This window comes from Tachypleus tridentatus, chromosome 3 (assembly GCF_004210375.1).
Source record: "Tachypleus tridentatus isolate NWPU-2018 chromosome 3, ASM421037v1, whole genome shotgun sequence".
NCBI lineage: Eukaryota > Metazoa > Arthropoda > Merostomata > Xiphosura > Limulidae > Tachypleus > Tachypleus tridentatus.
This window is the reverse complement of record NC_134827.1, coordinates 28,818,678-28,839,558: the sequence shown is the minus strand read 5'-3', so window position 1 is coordinate 28,839,558 and position 20,881 is coordinate 28,818,678. Positions and strand designations below refer to the sequence as shown.

At 34.5% G+C, this 20,881-nt stretch overlaps 1 protein-coding gene across 1 annotated transcript in view; it reads right to left on the bottom strand.

The window, feature by feature from the left end:
• The window catches only part of LOC143246608 (uncharacterized), a 52,697-nt gene that overhangs the window by 6,140 nt on the left and 25,676 nt on the right, over positions 1 to 20,881 (bottom strand). The window contains exons 13-19 of the mRNA XM_076493626.1: positions 20,405 to 20,592; positions 18,835 to 19,044; positions 18,470 to 18,566; positions 15,428 to 15,515; positions 14,327 to 14,455; positions 11,330 to 11,704; positions 3,752 to 3,854 (exon numbers count right to left, since the gene is read on the bottom strand). Of these exons, the coding sequence (XP_076349741.1) occupies positions 3,813 to 3,854; positions 11,330 to 11,704; positions 14,327 to 14,455; positions 15,428 to 15,515; positions 18,470 to 18,566; positions 18,835 to 19,044; positions 20,405 to 20,592 (1,129 nt within the window). The 3' untranslated portion in view covers positions 3,752 to 3,812. The remainder of the gene's footprint in view (positions 1 to 3,751; positions 3,855 to 11,329; positions 11,705 to 14,326; positions 14,456 to 15,427; positions 15,516 to 18,469; positions 18,567 to 18,834; positions 19,045 to 20,404; positions 20,593 to 20,881) is intronic.

The window sequence follows — 20,881 nt, the reverse complement described above, 5'->3', positions numbered from 1 at the left end:
CAACAGGGATTCGAACCCAGAACCCTCAGATTATGAGACGAATGTCTTAACCCACCTGGCCATGCTGGGTCTGCAAGAAGGCAGAGGACAGCAAGAATGGTATGAAGTATTGATGACCGCGAGGTTGCTGAATGGTGGATATAGAGGGAGACATAAGGAAAGGGTAAACTGTTACTGGATAAATTAAGAAAACTATCACTGAACTGGCTAGTAAGGAGCAATAAGAAAAAATTGGCATGGAGTAGTATGGATGATCAAAATCACCCAGTGAAGAAGGCAAATGGGAGAATAAACATACAAGTATTTGTTGAGCCTATTCTGACTGAAATCAGTGACAGCCAGGGCAAGAGGATGAGGGACCAGAGACCAAAACAGTGATGGTTTGTTTTAATAAATTAATACAAATGTTCAAGAGAGAGAAAAAGACAGAAAAAAGACTGGAAAGTGAATTGAAAATAAAGATGTCAGTTGTATAATAAAAAATGACCACTTCAGAAGTATAACTAAGTTACAAAGACAAAGCACACAAAGAAAATTTTAAACATCTAGAAACAAGCACTGCTAAACAAGAAGTGATATTCTTGTAGAATTGAATATAGAGTCACATGCATATCGTGGCACTCTCATTGGTGGAGGGTTATCACATGCTAATTTACACGAGACACACACCTGAAGAGGCAGAAGGCTTGTATCATGCATAAAAAAACTGCACACAGAGGGCAGCACTGAATGTTAGAGAAGATAATGTATCATATTGGAAATAGGTTTATTTAGTGCTAGTTTTTTATGCTAGATGGCCTATGTCATGGTTTATCTATTTCAACATTACAAAACTACCCATATTCAGTAATGTCAAGAATGTATGGACTGATTAAATAACATACGGGTGGATATCTTATTCAAAGACGAATTTCACTCTGTATTGCAACCAATTATGAGATGTGTATAGGTTTCTTGGGGCAAAATGGATGTTGAAATGGATGTATATAACAGTTAGGGCAGGGTTTAATACCCAGTATAAGAGTGCAGTTTTACAATCATTAGTTCTGTCATATGCAAAAGCCCATGGATGCAACTTTATTCTGATGGATATCACAAACAGCCACAACAAATAATTGTTCAGCAACTTACTCAATGAAAATGTTTTCAAATGCATGGATTGGCCAACATGCTCACCAGATGTGATTTTCGATGAATACATGAGGAAAATATTTAGCAGCCAGGTTTCATTTTGAATTAGCTTTAATAAACTGGAAGGAATTCAGATGGTGTAATTTACTCTATTTCATCATCAGCTCACTGATTCACAAATTTTAAACTTTTCATATTGATATAAAGTTACACTTTACTGACAAAAAACTCTGAATCAAATTAAAAATACAACTCTAATGCTTCTTCATTTTGTAACCTTTTTCGTGATGCCATTTTGGATCGAAAGTGAAACAATATGCACGTAGGTCAAATACATTATGGTGCTGATATCTAGCGTTGAAGTTAGGTATTACTGAGAACGAATTAACTCGTCCGTGGCACTGTGTTACTGAACGGCTTGGACGAGTTATCTCGTCTACGACACTGAACAGGTTAATAACAACAGTGGTGTCATATCACAGCTATAACACAGAAAATTTTGATTAGACCTAAATTATCTTCAACAATGTACATGTTTAAAACCTTCATAGACAGCTGTTTTTAGTATCTTGATAATTTATTGAAATTCACCAGCTAGGTTACCTTTTTATTTACACTTTTATCCTCAAGGATTTGTTTTATATTGCATCTTTTTTGGACATACAAATTAAATGGTCACTACAAGAAATTACTGAAAGAATAACATGTAACATTTTCTAATAAACTCTCTCTGCCCTCTTTCAGTTAGTACCTACTTAAGTGTAAACCGAGTTTTAAGGTTAATGTTTCAAGTGACTAACAGCATAATCTTCTACAAAATAAATTATCTTGAAATATTTTCCCTCCCAATTTCTTGACAATGAGCAATCACCAATTTAACAAAGGAATATTAAAATACTGGTTTATGGGGAGACTAAAAGGCATATGGACATAAAACCATGGCTTTAATATACCATATGCCCTATTTTTTGTAGTAGTTTATAACAATCAACATAGAAATTTAATATTGTCATGCAATGTTATTTTCTGTGAGATAGTGTATATATATATATATATATATATATATATAGGATAAAATAACTTTTAACTAATGAGTTATTGAGATGTAACGATAATATACTGGAGGCATATTTTAGAAGAATAACAAGAACTGGAAATAACATCACAACCATTACTACGTTCATTGTTTCTCAGTTTACCCAGTGAACTCTGGTCTTGTGCAAAAGGCCTTATCAGCACTGGAGTAGCAGATACACTGCAAATGATGCACTGTTACACTATTATTTAGCCTCTCATAAGTTCTTACAATTATAGTACTTGTAGGTGATTATTCTACATTCAACATTTTATATCATACATTTATGGAACAACATAAACCTCGTAAAAATATGCCATTATCCTACTGACATTACGTTAATTTTCTTGAATAATGTTATTGTATAGTACTATAACATAATTCAATACTTTTACACAATCATTCAGAGTAAAATATTTGAAGAGTAAAACAATCTCCTGTAACTATAGAACTCTGAATATGTTAGATCCACTGTTGAAGTCATAAAAATTACTTATTTTCAAATGCATTAAGGCTTTCATGACAAAACCCAAAGATAATTCTTGTGTTTTACTAGTAGAACAGTTACTGCCACTATCAAAACATGAGTAAGACCAGACTTAACACATATCACTATTAAAAGAAATTCCAAGAGATTTCTGTAAAGACATGAGAATTGTGTTACAGCAAATTTCAATTTTTACATGAAAAATAATCATGGTGATTTACCATGCTTCACATTGTGTCATACTAGCAACTGATACAGCTCTCACACATTGCAAGAGAAGTTTTGCACTGAACATCACCCAAAGGAAACAACATACATGAGCACACAGTAAAACAATATCAACTGAGGTCCATTTACACAAAAATAAAAAAAAAACGTATTTAAGATAAAGATGTAATTTTAAAAATCATCGAAGTAGTGTGGTCAAGATATTGTTACAAAATATTTTCTTAAATGACATAAAATTAGCAAAACTTTAGTTTCCAACAGTATGTTTTAAACCCAGGTTGAACAGGTCTGTATAAAAGAAAAACTATAGCAATTTTGCTATTATTAGTATTAAATATACAACAACCTGTTCAAAATTAATTAATGTACAAATGGTTTCATCAGTAAAGAAAGCATATTAAAACATCAGAAAACAAGGGTTTTATCTGTATAGGTGACAAGGTGTATTTTATAGTGCCTAACATTTCAAACAGCTATTAATATTTTTCAAATTATTAAAGCGTTTTGCAGCATTAAGTAATAAACTATTTTTCTTTATTGCTTGATAACTCAGTAGACGCACCAAGCATAAAATATATTTTCGATAGTCTAAACTTCAAATATACATTCAATGTGGATTTAAAAATAAAATTACTAATTACACCATTGAAGTTACATTTGTTTCTGTTTTTTACGTGACTATTTGAAATTATAGACTCTGTAACAACTAGTCACAGGCCAAATGCAATCTGGTTTGTGAAGAGTTTGGGAAAATGTATTTGAAAGCTGACAGAGTTTGTACTGATTCCACCAGTAGTTAAAGGGGTAAAAAATGAAACTTTAGCACTTACTGTGTTCACAGATGTTAGTGGATACTGATTGAGAGAAGTCCGTTCATTGACTCAGGACGAATTAACCTTTACATTCCTGTTGGGGTATGTCTTTCATATTTTCCTAAATAGTTGTTCAAACAAAATATGGTTTTAAAAATTTAGATACGATTCATTTACAGGCTTCAATGAATTACATATCAACATCACAATGATCCACATGTTACACTATCACCTGTGCCCTAATTCGACTGACATGAACAAAGAATATTATGGAGTTATTTTTGTAAAACAAATATTTTTTATGTAACCATCATAAAAAATCACTAAAATTAACTATATTCAAAATCTTAAAACTGTAGCCTTGGTTTTAAATTTTTTTTACTAATTTTACAAAATTGCACATGCAAAAATTTAACTTTTAGCAGTTTTTACAACTATCTGTAGACAGCTAAAACATCGAAACAAGTCTTTATCTGATGAAACTATTAGTAATAAAGGTAACTTTAACCATTTTTAATTTTTCTACCATAAATAAATATACAACATCAAAAATAAGAAATTCTATAACATCATCAACATTAAAAACAAAACAAATAACTAAACCTACATATCCTTGTAAACAAACTATGTGCACTTTAAGGGTAACTTGTACTTTATTTTCTGTAAGAAATTTAAATCAGCTAATATACACCTACACACACACACACATTACAATCTAAATAATGAATGACCTGGAAACTTTTAGCTCATTCAAGTTAATAAAAATGACTTTTATTTACTCACAATTACTTTAAAAACAATATTTCACTTTATTACATTAACTCATATATTTATAGTTAAACCTAATTTTATTTTTTTTATAATCAAAGTATTTTTGTTACTAAGTGACAAAACCTATAATTTTCCTTTTCTGAAAATGTATTTCTGAGAGATGCTTCCCTCTGGTAACAAGATGAGGTATTCTCATTAGCTGCTAACTCCTGTGTACAAACCTTTTCTTTATTCATGCTACAAGCATTCTGCTGTCCCTATTACAATCAAGTGATTTCAACAAGGTCCGTAAGTACACTCAGATCATGCATGTGACTCACTATCTCTGTGCACTTCTACTGAACTATCACTTTGAAGTTTGGCAGATGGAAGCACCAGAAAAGTGTGGGAAGTTCATGATGAGATAAGAATATGCTGGTAAGAACTGGCAATGTTCAACTTGGTCATCCAAAAATCTGGAGAAAATGCCCACCAGAGGGTGAGATAGCTCTCCATGGTGAAATGGGGAAGATGAATGAAGCAACTGGGGTGTGACAAATAAGTGACCTACTTCCAGTCACCAGTTTTCTTGGAAACAAAAAATAGTTGGGAGTAAAAACCAGGTGACTGATAAGGAACAAGTTTGACAGCCTATTGAGTGAGAAGGTCCTGAACTGCCTCTGACAGATACTGACAAATATGGGATCTCAAGGTGGAGGAAAGGAAATGGATACAGGATACAGGAAACAAGGAAGGTGCAACAAGAAATGGGATCTTGAATTATTCCAACAAAACTTGAAGAACCTAAACATCTTTGACACAAGGATGCCAGTGATAGAAGAAGAGCACAAGGATACTTTCATACATGAGAGAGTCAGACCTGAAGAGGGCAACTGCACCACTTCTGACCAGTCATACACTATGCCCATCTGTAAAGTCTGGAGGAAAAGGCAGAAAAAGGATAGGATCATATTAACATGAGAGAGAAATGAGAGAGAGAATAAGTGTTCAAACCCTTAAAATGATGTTCACAAGTTAATCACATGAAGCAAAAAAAAGGGTAACAAAGGATGAGCCCCATGGTGAAATGGACCCTACTCAGTAAGCTAACTAAATCCAAAACTCATGTTGCTGGGAACTGACATTCAAGTGGGGTTAGGAAGAGACTAGAGGGAATCTAGAATCACTCCAACCACAGGGTACGATATGTTATTTGAGGAACATCTGTAGGTGGGAATCTGATATCTGGTATTGAAAGGATGCCTATGTAAACAAAAACTACCCCTCAATAGCAAAACTGACCAGGATCATATGAGAAGTAGTACCACTCTAGGATAAAGTTACACAAGAGGTAACAAAATAACAGATACCTTTACACTCTGCTGTGACCCAGCTGCAGGGTACCAACATCCACACAGGAGTAGGATGATGGCTCTCATTTGAAGAGGTAAACTGCAGTTCAACGTCTCACTTCGTAGTAATTGTATAATGCATGCTACAGGATAGCACATCATCTGTACCAGCAGAGTACCACTGCTGTGCTCTGTACTGTAGTGTATTGTCTTTTTTTTTTGTGGAACACATTCAGCAAGCTGCCTCTATGGTCAACCACTAACAGATTGTAAGTAATAAGGAATCCTATACATCTCTTAAAGAAAAAAGGGAGAAAATCAGTAGGAGAATTGATGGAATTTGTGTTTGTGAAATCCTATTTTGAAAAACAGACCATCTTTATTTATTTCAATTAAGGTATGGCAGAGATTACAGCTATTCCCTTCTGCCTTCCTGTGAAGTTCACGGGTGGTAGGGTCCAGAATGGGCAAGTTTGTGAAGCAACATCACAAGGTTATTCACCTTAAAACAATCTTGTGAAACACTCCATCTTAGCAGTGGGGCAATTTTAAGCCATGGAATGGAAAGTGCCAGTCAGCATGGCTGTACAGTTCAGATTTCCAATTGTACAGCCATGTTGACTGGCATCACTTACCACAGAGCAGGATCCAAGTAATGAAGGTAGGAAGGATGGGCCCCTGGAATAAAAGAAAGCATTAATAAAGACTTACACAGTCTTAGAGTTGCACTGAAGCTTGAAGAACAGCCAGCCAAAAACCCAAGCATACCAAAATCCTGATATGGTGTAAATAATGGGAAATGAATGTATTAGGTATGGTACAATAGCTCATATGCAGGGTTTCCTCCAATGACTAATGACAATGAGAAGCAAGGAAAAAGGTGAAGTATTGAATTTGGTGAGAAGTTACTTTGAACAACTTCATATTGGAAGCCCATAATGAGGACTAAAGCCAAGTGAATCAAATAACAAAAAGGTAAACTGGCAAAAATAAGAGGAATTACCCTCATATGCTCCCAAGGGCTTGGGGATAAAGGATTGGTTTCTTTTGAATTTTACTCAAAACTACATGTGCTACTCTTCCCTAATTTAGCAGTGAAAAACTTGAGGGAAGACAGCTAGTCATCACCACCCACTGTAAGGTCTTAGGGTATTCTTTTACCAGTGAATAGTGGGACTGATTTTTACATTGTAATGCCCCCACAGCTGAAAGGGCAAGCACATTTGGTGGGATGGAGACTCAAACCGACGACCCTCAGATTGCGAGTAAAACACCATAACTATCTGGCCATGAAAGGAAGAATTCAGATAAAGGAGAAGATATGTATGGTGGTAAACTGTGCATGTAATGTCGATAATAAACAAGTCAGGTCTTTGATGACCATAGATAAAGCGGAGAAGGAAAGACGCCTTAAGGAAAAGGCAAAACATAGAACGCTAGGCAAGAAGTTTGAATGGAGACAAAGTAAGGTAATGAAGGACTGTATTAACATCCTAGTCCAAAAGTGTAGGTGACTGGAGAGGGCAACAAACCTGGAAGGAATGGATTAACATCATAAGGGCAGGTCAAAAAAATACTTTACAGTAATTGGAAATATGAAAGGTATAGGACAAGGCTGCCTGAAAAGCCATGTCAGACACACAAGTTTCAGTAGGTGGAGCAGTTGAAAATACTTGAGAAAGTGACCAGGTGTGAAAGATTTCCCAAAACTATTGATACACCTCCATGGAGCAAGGACAAACAGACTGAGTCAAATGAAAAGCTACATGATGGGAGAAACTTGATCTCCTTTTCAAAGACTGGACAAAAGCCCAGTTTTAAAGTTGAGAATGTGAACTGCAGGAAAAAGAACCAGTGACTGGGGTTGATGAAGGAAGACAGGTAATAAGGGTTGGGGGTACAGGAGAGAATAACTGAAGTTTGTGCAAATTAGGAAACCATGAATAAGTTGGCTTATATGGAACTATCAGTAGGACCTGGCACTGAATGTTATAGATTAAGGAAATAAGCTGATGTAGCAATTAGATAAGAGGATAAACATTTTGGAACTTGTGGGGCCAATCATGGATTTAGGCATCAACAACCAAAGCTTGAGGACTGGGAACCAAAAGAGGGCTGTGGAAAATGCACTGACAAGAGAAAAACCCCACTAACTGCAAATTCACCAGAAAATGGTTAGGGTAGAAAAGATGGTCCTTTATGAAAATGAAAGCATCTGGAACATGACATGCAATGAAATTAATGTGTTGCAAGCAGACACAATGGAGAAAGTCCAACATACCTACCAAAACAGATGGATCTCAACCAGATGCCATTTTGGTGACTGATATGTATACAACCATCATTAAAATCTGGGAATGAATCATGAATAGATAATGTCTGGTTAGAATTAAAAAATGATCCAAAGCGTAAAAATGAGAAGCTCAAGGATGTTGATACGCGAGGATCTCTTGTGAATAGACCAATGACTTGAAGCTTCTTGGTGATAAACCTAAGCACATCATCCATGAAGTGATGCATCTGTAAACAGATGCAAAGATGGACGGGTAGAATAAAATGGAACATCTGCTGATGTACGAGTCTCGTTTAACCACCAAAGTAGATTGTCCACTATAGAAGAAAAGACTAACAGAAACAGCCAAGGGATTCCAAGTAAAGTTCCACTAATTGTGCAGATTCCACTGTAAGAAATGCACATATGCATGATCTAGAGGGTCTAGTGGTGTCAATGGAGACGACACCCCCGAAAGCAATAGAACTTTGCATGTTGAAAGCAGACAAGGAATGGTTAACTAACAATTCCATGGAACAAGTCAGAGAGGAGATTTATACCCAAATGAAGAGTGTGCTGGAAAAGACATCCAAATGAACAAGGTATTTGATAGGACATATCCAATTTAATTAACCAGCACAACCAAGCAAACACTTAAAGGAGATGATGACTATGACTGACCAACTCCAGTTTGAAATGGGCCAGAAGCTCGTGATTCATGTAATAATGGGAATGCAGCTCTAGCACATGAAGTGCAAAAGCCCTGATCATCTGACAGGAAACATAAGTGAAGAAGCAAGCCTGAAGGGTTGGATGCAAAACTGGTACTGTTATAGACAAGTTCATGATGAGATAGGAATATGCTGGTAAGAACTGGCAATGTTCAACTTGGTCATCCAAAAATCTGGAGAAAATGCCCACCAGAGGGTGAGATAGCTCTCCATGGTGAAATGGGGAAGATGAATGAAGCAAATGGGGTGTGACAAATCAGTGACATACTTCCAGTCACCAGTTTTCTTGGAAACAAAAAATAGTTGGGAGTAAAAACCAAGTGACTGATAAGGAACAAGTTTGACAGCCTATTGAGTGAGAAGGTCCTGAACTGCCCCTGACAGATACTGACAAATATGGGATCTCAAGGTGGAGGAAAGGAAATAGATACAGGAAACAAGGAAGGTGCAACAAGAAATGGGATCTTGAATTATTCCAACAAAACTTGAAGAACCTAAACATCTTTGACACAAGGGTACCAATGATAGAAGAAGAGCACAAGTCAAACTAATACTGAACCAGAGCCCACCAGATAGTCACCAGTACTGTTAGCAACATGATGTACATGTTGGATTGAGAAGTACAGGAAATCATACTGGGTACCACAGTTGGCCCCAACTGAGACAAACAGACTACCAGAGGTGAAAGAATAGACTTGTTGGACAAATGTCACCTGGGACTGTGCCATAGATGAAATGCCACAAAAACGGGGCTGTACATAAATTCTGGAGAAAATATGTATGTGAACTGGCCCTCAATAAGACTGAATCCTGAGCAAGAAGGCCCCAACAACATAGAACCCATGCATGCAAAGCCAAAGATAACAGATGAACCAATGTGAACACAAGGAGGGAGAGTATGTCCCTACAAAATCCCTCAAAATTTCTGTCAAGTGCTTCAGATAGGAGATTAATTGTGGAAAGATACTGCAAGAGAGTCATGATGGTAAGATGTTGATGGGAAAATTGATACAGGTTATACTGACAGGATATTTGATTAATAAGATAATGGTGGTCTGCATCATAAGCAAGAACAAATTGATTCAATACTTGTGGGGTATGAAGTATGCTAATGCTATCTAACAGCACGTACCTAAATGTCAGGAGACGAGGAGGGGGATGATACGGACGGACCAAATGGGGTTGGGAAGAATGTTTATGAAGTGAGGAAGGACATGGGTCTCACGAAATAGGGTGAGAGATAAAACATTACATACCTGAGAAACAAAGTCTGAAGAAACTGGGGAAAGCCAAAACGACTCTTCAGGAAAGGTATAGGAAGGCACAGAAAAATCAGGATGTGGAAACAGGTGATTGAAGTTCTTGGCAGCCTTAACAGGTTCAGGAGGAAGTAGGGCAAAGCCACTGTAACATTCAATCTCCCTACAGATAAACACTAATAAATCTCCCATTGGGCTGCCAGCATCTGATGTCAGTGATAAAGTGCCTGTTGAAATCAAAACACCCAAAGTGATGACATTACTTTTGGAATTTGTGTTTCAAGAGTCCACAAAAAGGCAAATGTATATGTCTATATATACACATACATAAAGATAACTACAAGGAGGTAGAATTAAGATAATTCTAAAGAAAACTAAGTAGCTTACAAAGTATAACCACTTACGGACAAAACTGTATCTCAAACTGAAGTCAGGTCAAAAAAGAAACATACCTATGCACGAGTGTTGCCAAACAAGAAGCGATAGTTCAGTGTTGGGAATCACATGTATGACGTGAGTACACTATGCTTCTATTGATGTAAAGATGACACGTCATGATTCACATGAGACATGATGATATTAGTTGATTTCAATAGGGGGTAGAAATGAACACAGACGGAAGTGCCGTATTGAAAAGGTTTATCAATTTCTCCTTTTAAATATTGGAATTTGCTTTTTGATTCTTTGTACTCTCTTCAATTTTTTCAACATATTAGATTTTTATATAACAATCTGTAAAGAAACTAGCCAAATAATAAGGCTATTATTTTCATGTTACTTTCAATAACATTGTAGTATCAACAAAATGAATATGCTAATCCATCATTACAAAACTAACTGCAAACAGAGTCATATTCTGAGTGAATTCAAAGTTGCATCCAACTTGAAATTTAAAATATTTAAAATACATTAAAGATTTTTGGAAAAGAAAAAAAAAGGGAATCCTCAATAGCTGTGGCACTTGAAATTTTCTTAAGCAGAATTAGAGTACATTAATATATAATACCTTAGGAGTGATCAAATACATCATTTGAGTGGTTTTGATATCCCGAGTCCAACAAATCCAATTGAATCTCAAAGTGGTCAAGCAGTGACAAAGTTATGAGTTAAAAATATTTATTCAAAAACTCAGAGACATTATATCAGTTGCTATGCTATGATTAAAAATAAAAGATGCTTTATTTATGTTATTTAGCTTGAATAAAATCACTTTGTAAATTCCATGTACTTACAAGATTGATGTCTTTTAACACCAGTCCATATACATTAGACATTTCCTTGTATGTAGACAAAATAACTGGTGCTTCAGATTTTTCTTCTATTACTTCTGTTTGTTTTGGATGGCTGTTGTCTTTCTGTCGGTCAGGCAGCTTGGGTTTCATTTGACAAGTGGTCACAGCTTCATCTTGATCATCTAAAGACTGATTAACAGTTAAGCATTCTCTGCTAATATCTGTATTAACAGGTGTTGTACTTTCTTTTACATCAGTATTATTCACCGATTCTTCTTCTTGTACAGAATTTTCCCCATTATCTATGCTGGCTGGAGTTGGTTGGTCATCAGACTTTCTAGGTTCAAGGCACTCCAGTTCAATCCTATAGATGGGCTGAAATAAAAAAAACAACAAAAAACTTCACACCCAAAAGTTCTATCCTATGTCACTCAGTTATGAATTCTACATAATACAGGTTGGCCAGTCATCAATTCTATATTATCCAGGATTAAACATTTATACAGTTGTCCAATTAAAAGTTTGTACTGTACAGAGTTAATCAGTTTTATTACTTACTGTAATTTTGACATGCATACTTGGATAATAAATTTGGACCTGAAGTCAAATTGATTTCTTTACCTTTACGGTTGTCCACTGAAGAATTCAGATTTTGAAAGGAAATTTATAACATGGTGACACACTAGGTCATTTTAAATACTATACCATGACCAACTGAAAACTGCTTTTTAGTGCAACACCAGTTCTTGTCTCAGTTCTTGTTTTTTAAAAACACACACATGAAACTATTTCACTTGAAAAAAAAAGCTTGAAAGTATCGTAGTTACAGTTTATAAACAGACCAAATGCTCAATTTGTTGTTATGCTCAATGGGCAATTATACTCTCAGAATTGCTGGTAAGGCCATTTACACTTGCTGATAAGCAGAGAACAACGTTTTGACCTTTCTAGGTCATCTTCAGGTTACCAAAGTGGGTTTCTCGTCATCAAGAATCAATTATGCTGTGCCCCCCACAAGTATCAAAACCTAGGTTTTCATGTTCTAAGTCACGTAACTTCCCTTTGTATCTCTAGAAAAGGCACGATTAAAAAACAAAAAACCTGCACAGTCCAGCATACAAAGTATACTCGTCTGGTGTCTTCAGTTACTAAACATTTACTTCAAGAACATGCAACCAAGTTGAAAATAAAATACAGCAACTTGTATCGTAACTTAATCTTTCCTATAGAAATTGTGTTATCTCCTGAATGTTGTATGATAATTTTATATTTACACACCAACAAACAAAATGCACTGATAAGTATGTTTTTTTGTATCTTGTAACTGCACAACATTAATAAGCTAAGGCAATTATACCTTTTGATATCGTATATTAATTTTTAACTTCACACGACATGCAATAACCATTTAAAAAACCGAAATTCTGGACATAAGCTCTATAGAATATTTAGTTTCTCTACTTAATTCATAGTTTTTCTTTCATTATAAGGTATCAGATGTTTCTCATATGAAAGTCAAATAAAAAATTTCTGCCTTCTCAAACTTGAGAAAATAAACGTTTTTATTCATAAAAATTTAAATACTTTTATAAAAAAGGCTGCACAACAACAATTAGGTACAAGGAACTGAATTCTGTCACATGTCAAATACTGCTTTATAATGAGGAAAAATATATTATTTCTTTTAACATTTACCACAAAACTCTTAATTATCTGTACACAGTTTAAAGAACCTTCACACATTCAAGAGAAATATACAACTGAACCATAAATAATATTCTCTCAAGCTTAGATTTTATTCAGGTAATTGTTTTTTTATTACTAAACCACAGAACAAAAAGATCAAAAATCATTGGAGTAATACAATGGGAAATATGCATTGAACACATGCACCAACCCTTACCCTATGTCTCTGGAGTAATGTAATGGGAAATATGCATTGAACAAAGGCAAAACCCTTTACCCTACATCTCTGGTGTCATGTAATAGGAAATATGCATCTAACACATGCACCAACCATTACCCTATGTCTCTGGAGTAATGTAATGGGAAATATGCATTGAACAAAGGCAAAACCCTTTACCCTACATCTCTGGTGTCATGTAATAGGAAATATACATCAAACACATGCACCAACCATTACCCTATGTCTCTGGAGTAGCGTAATGGGAAATATGCATTGAACAAAGGCAAAACCCTTTACCCTACATCTCTGGTGTCATGTAATAGGAAATATACATCAAACACATGCACCAACCATTACCCTATGTCTCTGGAGTAACGTAATGGGAAATATGCATTGAACAAAGGCAAAACCCTTTACCCTACATCTCTGGTGGCATGTAATAGGAAATATACATCAAACACATGCACCAACCATTACCCTATGTCTCTGGAGTAACGTAATGGGAAGCGTACATCAAACACATGCGATGTTTGTTTGTTTGTTTGTTTTAGAATTTCGCACAAAGCTACTCGAGGGCTATCTGTGCTAGCCGTCCCTAATTTAGCAGTGTAAGACTAGAGGGAAGGCAGCTAGTCATCACCACCCACCGCCAACTCTTGGGTTACTCTTTTACCAACGAATAGTGGGATTGACCGTCACATTATAACGCCCCACGGCTGGGAGGCGAGCATGTTTAGCGCGACTTGGGTGAACCAGCGACCCTCAGATTCTGAAGCGCGCTTAGCGTGCTAGGCCATGCCGGGCCCTTGAACACATGCAAAAAACATCCCTACATCTCTGGATTAATATGATAGAAAATACGGAATGAAAACATGCAAAAACCCTTACCCTACTTCATAGAAAATACTTCAGAGGAAATACATATTGAACATATGCAATAACCCTAAAAAACATATCACTCACAAATCAACAGTGTCATATTTCAGTGTCAACATTGAACAGATGCAAAAACCCTTATCCTACATCTCTGGGGTAATACAACAGAAAATACACATTGAACACATGGAAAAACTCAGAAACTTATTACTTACAAATCGACGGTGACATATATATTTTAGGGAGTCAACATTTTTCATTAACTGACATAAAACTGTTCCAACGACCTCCCCTGCATCATCACAGCTAGCTTCTACATTCAACCAGTCAGACACGGCCACTTTCTGAAAGGAAAAGCATCACTGAGAGATATACACAATTATGTACTATTGTAATACTCTTTCTGAAACAGACACCATGATATCTTTATTTCCATTTAAGAAACACCTTAGTGGTCACGTTGAAAAATATTTTAAAAATACAAATTATTTCCATAGAGGAAGATAAAAATACCCATTCTCCAGTAGCATTTTCATCTAAAGAAAACATTAACATAGTAAGAATACGAGAATGTAGAATTTACATCCTAAAAAATATCAAATCTTACTATCTAACATGCTTATAGGGTTTTTAATACATAGCTAGCAACAGTTCTCTATGAAAAACGAACTTGAAAGCTTCCACATTAGGTCTTAGTCAAACTCTCAACAACTTCCCATGGAGAAACTTGCTTCCTTTTCCATCAGTGATTTTGAAAACATATTTACAAATATCAGTACTGTGTGCTTGTTTTTCTTATAGCAAAGTTACATCAGGCTATCAGCTGAGCCCACCGAGGGAAATCGAACCCCTGATTTTAACGTTGTAAATCTGTACGCTTACTGCAGTACTGGGGCATTATCAGTACTAATAATGTTACAGAAATAAAACTTAGATGTTTGTAACTAACTTATCAGAAAAAAGTTTTCTTTTAAGTATAGACAACACTATTTAAAACAGTACTTGTAACAGCTTTTACCCATCATTTCTATTTTTAATCGTAGCATCCATGTTTTTCATAATTCAAAAACTGATTTAGACTTCTAAGTATTGAGCTTAACTACACTACATTGTTTTTTTGACATAAAACTTTTATACAATGCAAGTAGAAACTGACACGTATTCAGTGTACATAAATAGTCTGTTCGATATAACTCTGATATACATGGCCTGAAGGCAGCAGGAAAACAATCTTAAGTGTTCTGAACTCCAAACATGCTTTACAGTTAAAGCAACATTTAACTGTAAACATCAGAATGATAATAAAACAAACTTACCCAAACTGTACTGTTGTGTGCTGAAATCACTCGAAGGATGTAGTTGAAGTAGCCACATTCTTTATAGAAAGTTTGAGTTTTGTTCAAGCTAATATCAAGAAAAGTTAGGTTGTTTATACACATATACTGAACCATAAGTTTTAAAGCAAAATACAAATTATAAATATTACGTCAACTGGTGTTCTCAACCTGGCAGCACCTTATATGCACGTGAACTAAAGAGACAGATTAGAGATATTTAACTGACCACAAGGAAGGAAGCCAGTCGGTGATACTTAGTACTGCAAGGCCCTTGAATTAAATAATGAAACTGTCATTCTCAAGCATCATGTACTAGATTATAACGCAGAGGATATTCAGCAGTATTACAACACATGCCACAGAACTTTCAACAAAGACATGATAAACCCAGCTTTAAAATAAGAAGTAAAAACAAAACTTGTTTTCAAAGAAGCTTAAAGCATTCTGTTAGGCTTAAGTATTAAATCAATAAAACATTGTGTAGTTATGTTTATTCCAATGACAATTATAGCATGAATACTAATTTATCATTAATTTAAAATGCATTTCTTTACAATAAAGTAAAAATGAATTATATGTATAATACATAAGGAATTATACCAAAAAAAAATAGTACAAAATACGTGAGGTTCAGGGGATTTCAACCCCTATCATCAACCCTTTTTCTTAATACAGATATGTCTAAAAGGCAGCATTGTTTAGAAAATATAATTTATGGTATGCATTTAAAAAAAAGAACACCTGTCTGTTCATAGAGTTGCTACACATTAAGATCCACTGGTTTGCATAAATCTTACTTCATCAGTAACCTGGAAACAAAGAATAGCACTATTCCTCCTAAAATAATGAATTGCAATTACTACGTAGTATTTAACTACTTTTACGCACCATAAGTAACCTATTTTGACTAGTGTTTGCAGTGTTAATTACACACCTCATAAAACACATTAATGTATACATTTTTTTACCATTGTGCTGGCTATCCACATTCACTCAGTACATTTATGAGCACAAATATTTAAAAACTAAAAGTCATCTTGCAATTCTATAAAATTACAGGTAAAAATAAATGAATATAAGCTACCTTTATGTCTTTAATATGAATGTTCTACATTTCTTGAAAAACTCAAAATGTAAATGATTACCACGCCATCACTTCTGTTTCTTTTAAAATACACTGTACTTCAAGCATAGTTTATGTATTAATAAAAATAGTCAGTTACTATAAAGTAATAATTTTTACAAGACACTGAAGTAATACAGAATTATTCTACTCTTAAAGTGGTCCAATGTTTTAACTAATGAACTAGCACTAAAAAATTTACAACATATTTCTAATGAGAATTGTTTTTAAAAGCTGTTTCTTGTATTTAGAAATACTCAAACTACACAGTTACAATAATTACAAGTACTTGCACATTATCTGTTTCTTTAAAATAAAATTGAAGAGTTATTTTAAGCATTTTAAAATGCATAATAAACACTCTCAAAATCCTGACAACATACAGTGATAATGTACCTTCATAAAAATGTAGCTAACTATTGCAGATTATTACACAGCTCTGGCAGAGGACAAATCAGTGCATTATTACAATTTGGAAGTGGTATAAAATAAATATGTCACAATTAACTATGTACTTTATATATATATATAGACACACACACACGTGGATCTCCATAAATTAAATAACTCCTGCTAAAACCATGTTTGTTAATTAAGATGCTTTGATGTTTAGTTTGGTTAACATTTGTTTAGCAGCAGATTCTTATGTAACACCAATGATCACAAAAACATTAAGTTTTTTTTTTACAAACAAAAGACAGTGTGATGATTGGATATTTTGTTTACAAATTTTGTGCAAAGCTACACTAGGGCTAACTGAGCTAGCTGTCTCTAATTTAGCAGTGTAAGACTAGATGAAAGGCAGCTAGTCATCACCACTCGCTGCCAACTCTTCGAAAACTCTTTTACCAACAAAAAGTGGGATTGATCGTAACATTATAATGCCCCCACAGCTAAAAGGGCAAGCACATTTGGTGTGACTGGAATTTGAACCCGTGACCCTCAGATTACGAGTCGAGTGCCTTAACCACCCAGCCATGCCTGGCCTTGTGTGATGAAAGGCTGATGATAATATAGTAAAATATAAAATTGTTTTAAACAGACACAAATAATGTTGATATTACAAGCAACTAACTCGACATACTACATTACATCAGAGGATCATGCTCAGTAAAAAACGTTTTTACGTAACTACAACTATTAAAACATTAATTATTCCGAAACTGTCTTCTATGAAACCACAATGTTGTGAAAACGAAGACACGTATTGTAAAGCAAAGTTTTAATTTTTCATTTAGTAAAATATAAGTGTTCTGCTAATTTTAATGTAGTGCCAATAATTCCTGTAATGATTTTTAGATAATATCCAGGCTGAACAGATGAGTTGGATTACTGGCCAAAAGGTGTCACTGGCACTATATATAGCAAACATATAGTGTGATTGACATACTGTTATAGTTTCTTCATTACTACTAAGCCCTTACAGTTACTAATGCAACCATCTCCACTGATGCTGCGCTTGCTCTATTTGTTCTTGGAACAATAATGAATTAACAGAATTCTATCCCACACCATAACACTTGTTATTCACACATCATGATAATATAAACAGTATCTCACTAAAGGTCACATCCAAGCCACTTTGATGGACTTTAGTAAGACTTCACTAGCAGTGCAAATATATATTACAGGTATAGCACAGCTAATATATTTATTAATATTTTTCTTGACTTCTTAGAACTGATGAGGCAATTTTTCCTATACCTGTAATATATTTATTAATATTTTTCTTGACTTCTTAGAACTGATGAGGCAACTGGAATTTAAAAACAACAACTTAAAATTTGTTAAATTCACTTAAGAAACATGAAAAAAAAAACCTATAACTTTTCATGTCAAAAACAGTGGTTATGACAATGTTTAGATAATCTGTATGTGAAGAACTGCATGTTACTTACTTGAAACATTCATCAATACAAACAAAGATACCACACCAGTGAGACACCCAGTCTAAGTCACGGTGCAAGCCTCTTTTCAGTACACTTAATGGTATAGCTAGAAAAGATTTATATATATATATACACAAAAAAATGTTAAAACATGAACATAATATTTCTTCTATAATTAATTGACTACAAAAACAGTAACAATACAACTTTTTTTTTCTAAAAAAAAACGATTGTTTTTTTATGAATAAGGTTTATTGATTGCTGACATTTAGCATTAGGCAAGATAAATTAAACAGTACAAATGTTAATACAATCTGTGTTTCAACTTCTGATATTTTATTCAGTTAAAGGTTAAAGAAAAACTTAATACACACATGGATCTTCTAGGTCCCAAATTTTAACCGAACGGTCACTACTACACGTGGCTAAAAATCGTCCACCAGGTACTGGACCCCACATAAGAGACGTTACACAGCATGCATGAGCATAAAACGAAAGATAAGGACAGAGCTTCACGAAGCGATTGTCAGACTCGATAACCAACAATGGAGAAGAAGTCAACAAGTCCCAGATTGACAATAACCCTAAGAGTAAGAGAATTGAGAAAGTGATTAAAAATAATTAATGAAAGCAATCATATACATCTAAATTAATCAGTCTTTCAAAATTTGTAACACATACTGGAGGGATTTACACATTTTGATAAAAATGTTTAGAAAAACAAAACAAAACAGCTTTCTATTCATTCCCCCCCATTCATGAAAAATATGAAAATGTTAAAAAAAAACTTGAATGTTGATTATTTAACAGAAATATACAGTATAACCTCAATTAACATGCACCGTGCCACAAAGGGCAGAACATTTCAGACTTTTTTTTTTTTTAACTGTTTGTAACCAAAATAAATCTTGCAGTAATTGACACCTTGATATTCCAGATTAAGGACACATGAACACTTGATAAAGTGGTCAGTTATCTTTGTATGCCTACATGGTATACCACAAAATTCCAAACAGAAGGATGACCAATTTTCAAACACTTGCAATGTTTATTGGACTGACTCAGAAAAATATCTTTAATAAACTTCTTCACAGATTTAAATTGCAATCTTATTATTCTGGGGAATTCTTTTCACAAACACTGTAGGACATGTAAGATGATAAATTTGAAGCAGGGGTCAAGCCAGCTTATTTTTGGACTCATGCTTCAATGCTCTCAAGAATATTATATTAGTTTCAAGTAAAGTCTAATGACACAAGCAGTTATTTGTTGCTTTATATTCAGAGGATTTATACTTCAGTTTTTGACATTAAAATACACACAGAAATATGAAATGTTTAGCAGTCTAAGCTTTGAAGTACTTTAAAACCTTGTGGCCAATTATAAATCTAACCCACCCCATGAGACCCGTTGACAACACTCCATGTCACAGCAGCATGTAACCTACAAACACCCTTGCTTGTTCTACATACTCCAAACAAAATGAGGGGAGGGCACTTACAATTCAAAGGTTTATCATAGTTAATATGTAATCCAGCTTTGCATGTCTTATTTTTGATATTAAGGACAACTTGCTATAGAAAACATCCGAGTACAGGTAGAAGTGCACCCTTTTAATGTTGAGGCTTTACTGTACATTACTGCTAACAGTCAAATGTTTGTTAACAATTTGATCATGTGAAAAAACTTTGGTGCAAACAGTTACATTTATAAAAAAAAACACTACTGCTACTAGGTAATAATTTGTTAAAACTTTCCAAATCAGAGGAATCTGGTAAAAACTTTTATCTGAAGCATACCCTTGCTATAACCATTGCGTAATAATAATTTAAGAGATAATAACAACAACAAAATACCACATCAAGCATAACATTCCTTTGCTATCCAGTAAATTGTTAAAATGTCAACTGGATAAAAAAATAGACTTTGGATGGTACTACTAACCTGAAGCATACCCTCCTGCTACCAGTTGATGACCATCAGTTCTACTCCAGCCAAGTGCACAACAGATGCTTTTCTTACTTGCAATGCAAGGCCCTTCCCCAGGTGGTGAAAGCACTGCTACTGGTTTTACTTTGTAAACAGCCTGCAGGCCTTTTTGATCTGTTACAAGGGATGTTGGATGGGGAATACTATCAGAGTAAAAAAAAAAGTTTGTGAGTCAGAGATTTCTGAATTAATAAAAGTCTCATTATCTTTTACATTTAATATTCTGTTTAATAATGTGTAAAAGAAAGTACTTGTTTATTTACAAAATCAGACCTCACACATATATTACCATAACATTTCTGTTTTAGCACACACAATAACACAGCCCTGCAAATTTAAACATCATAGAATTTGTTCTGGTTTGATTAACTAATTTTTGAAAATTTATCTACACAGATTTTGAAAGTGATATTCACTTTTTCTCCCATGTTA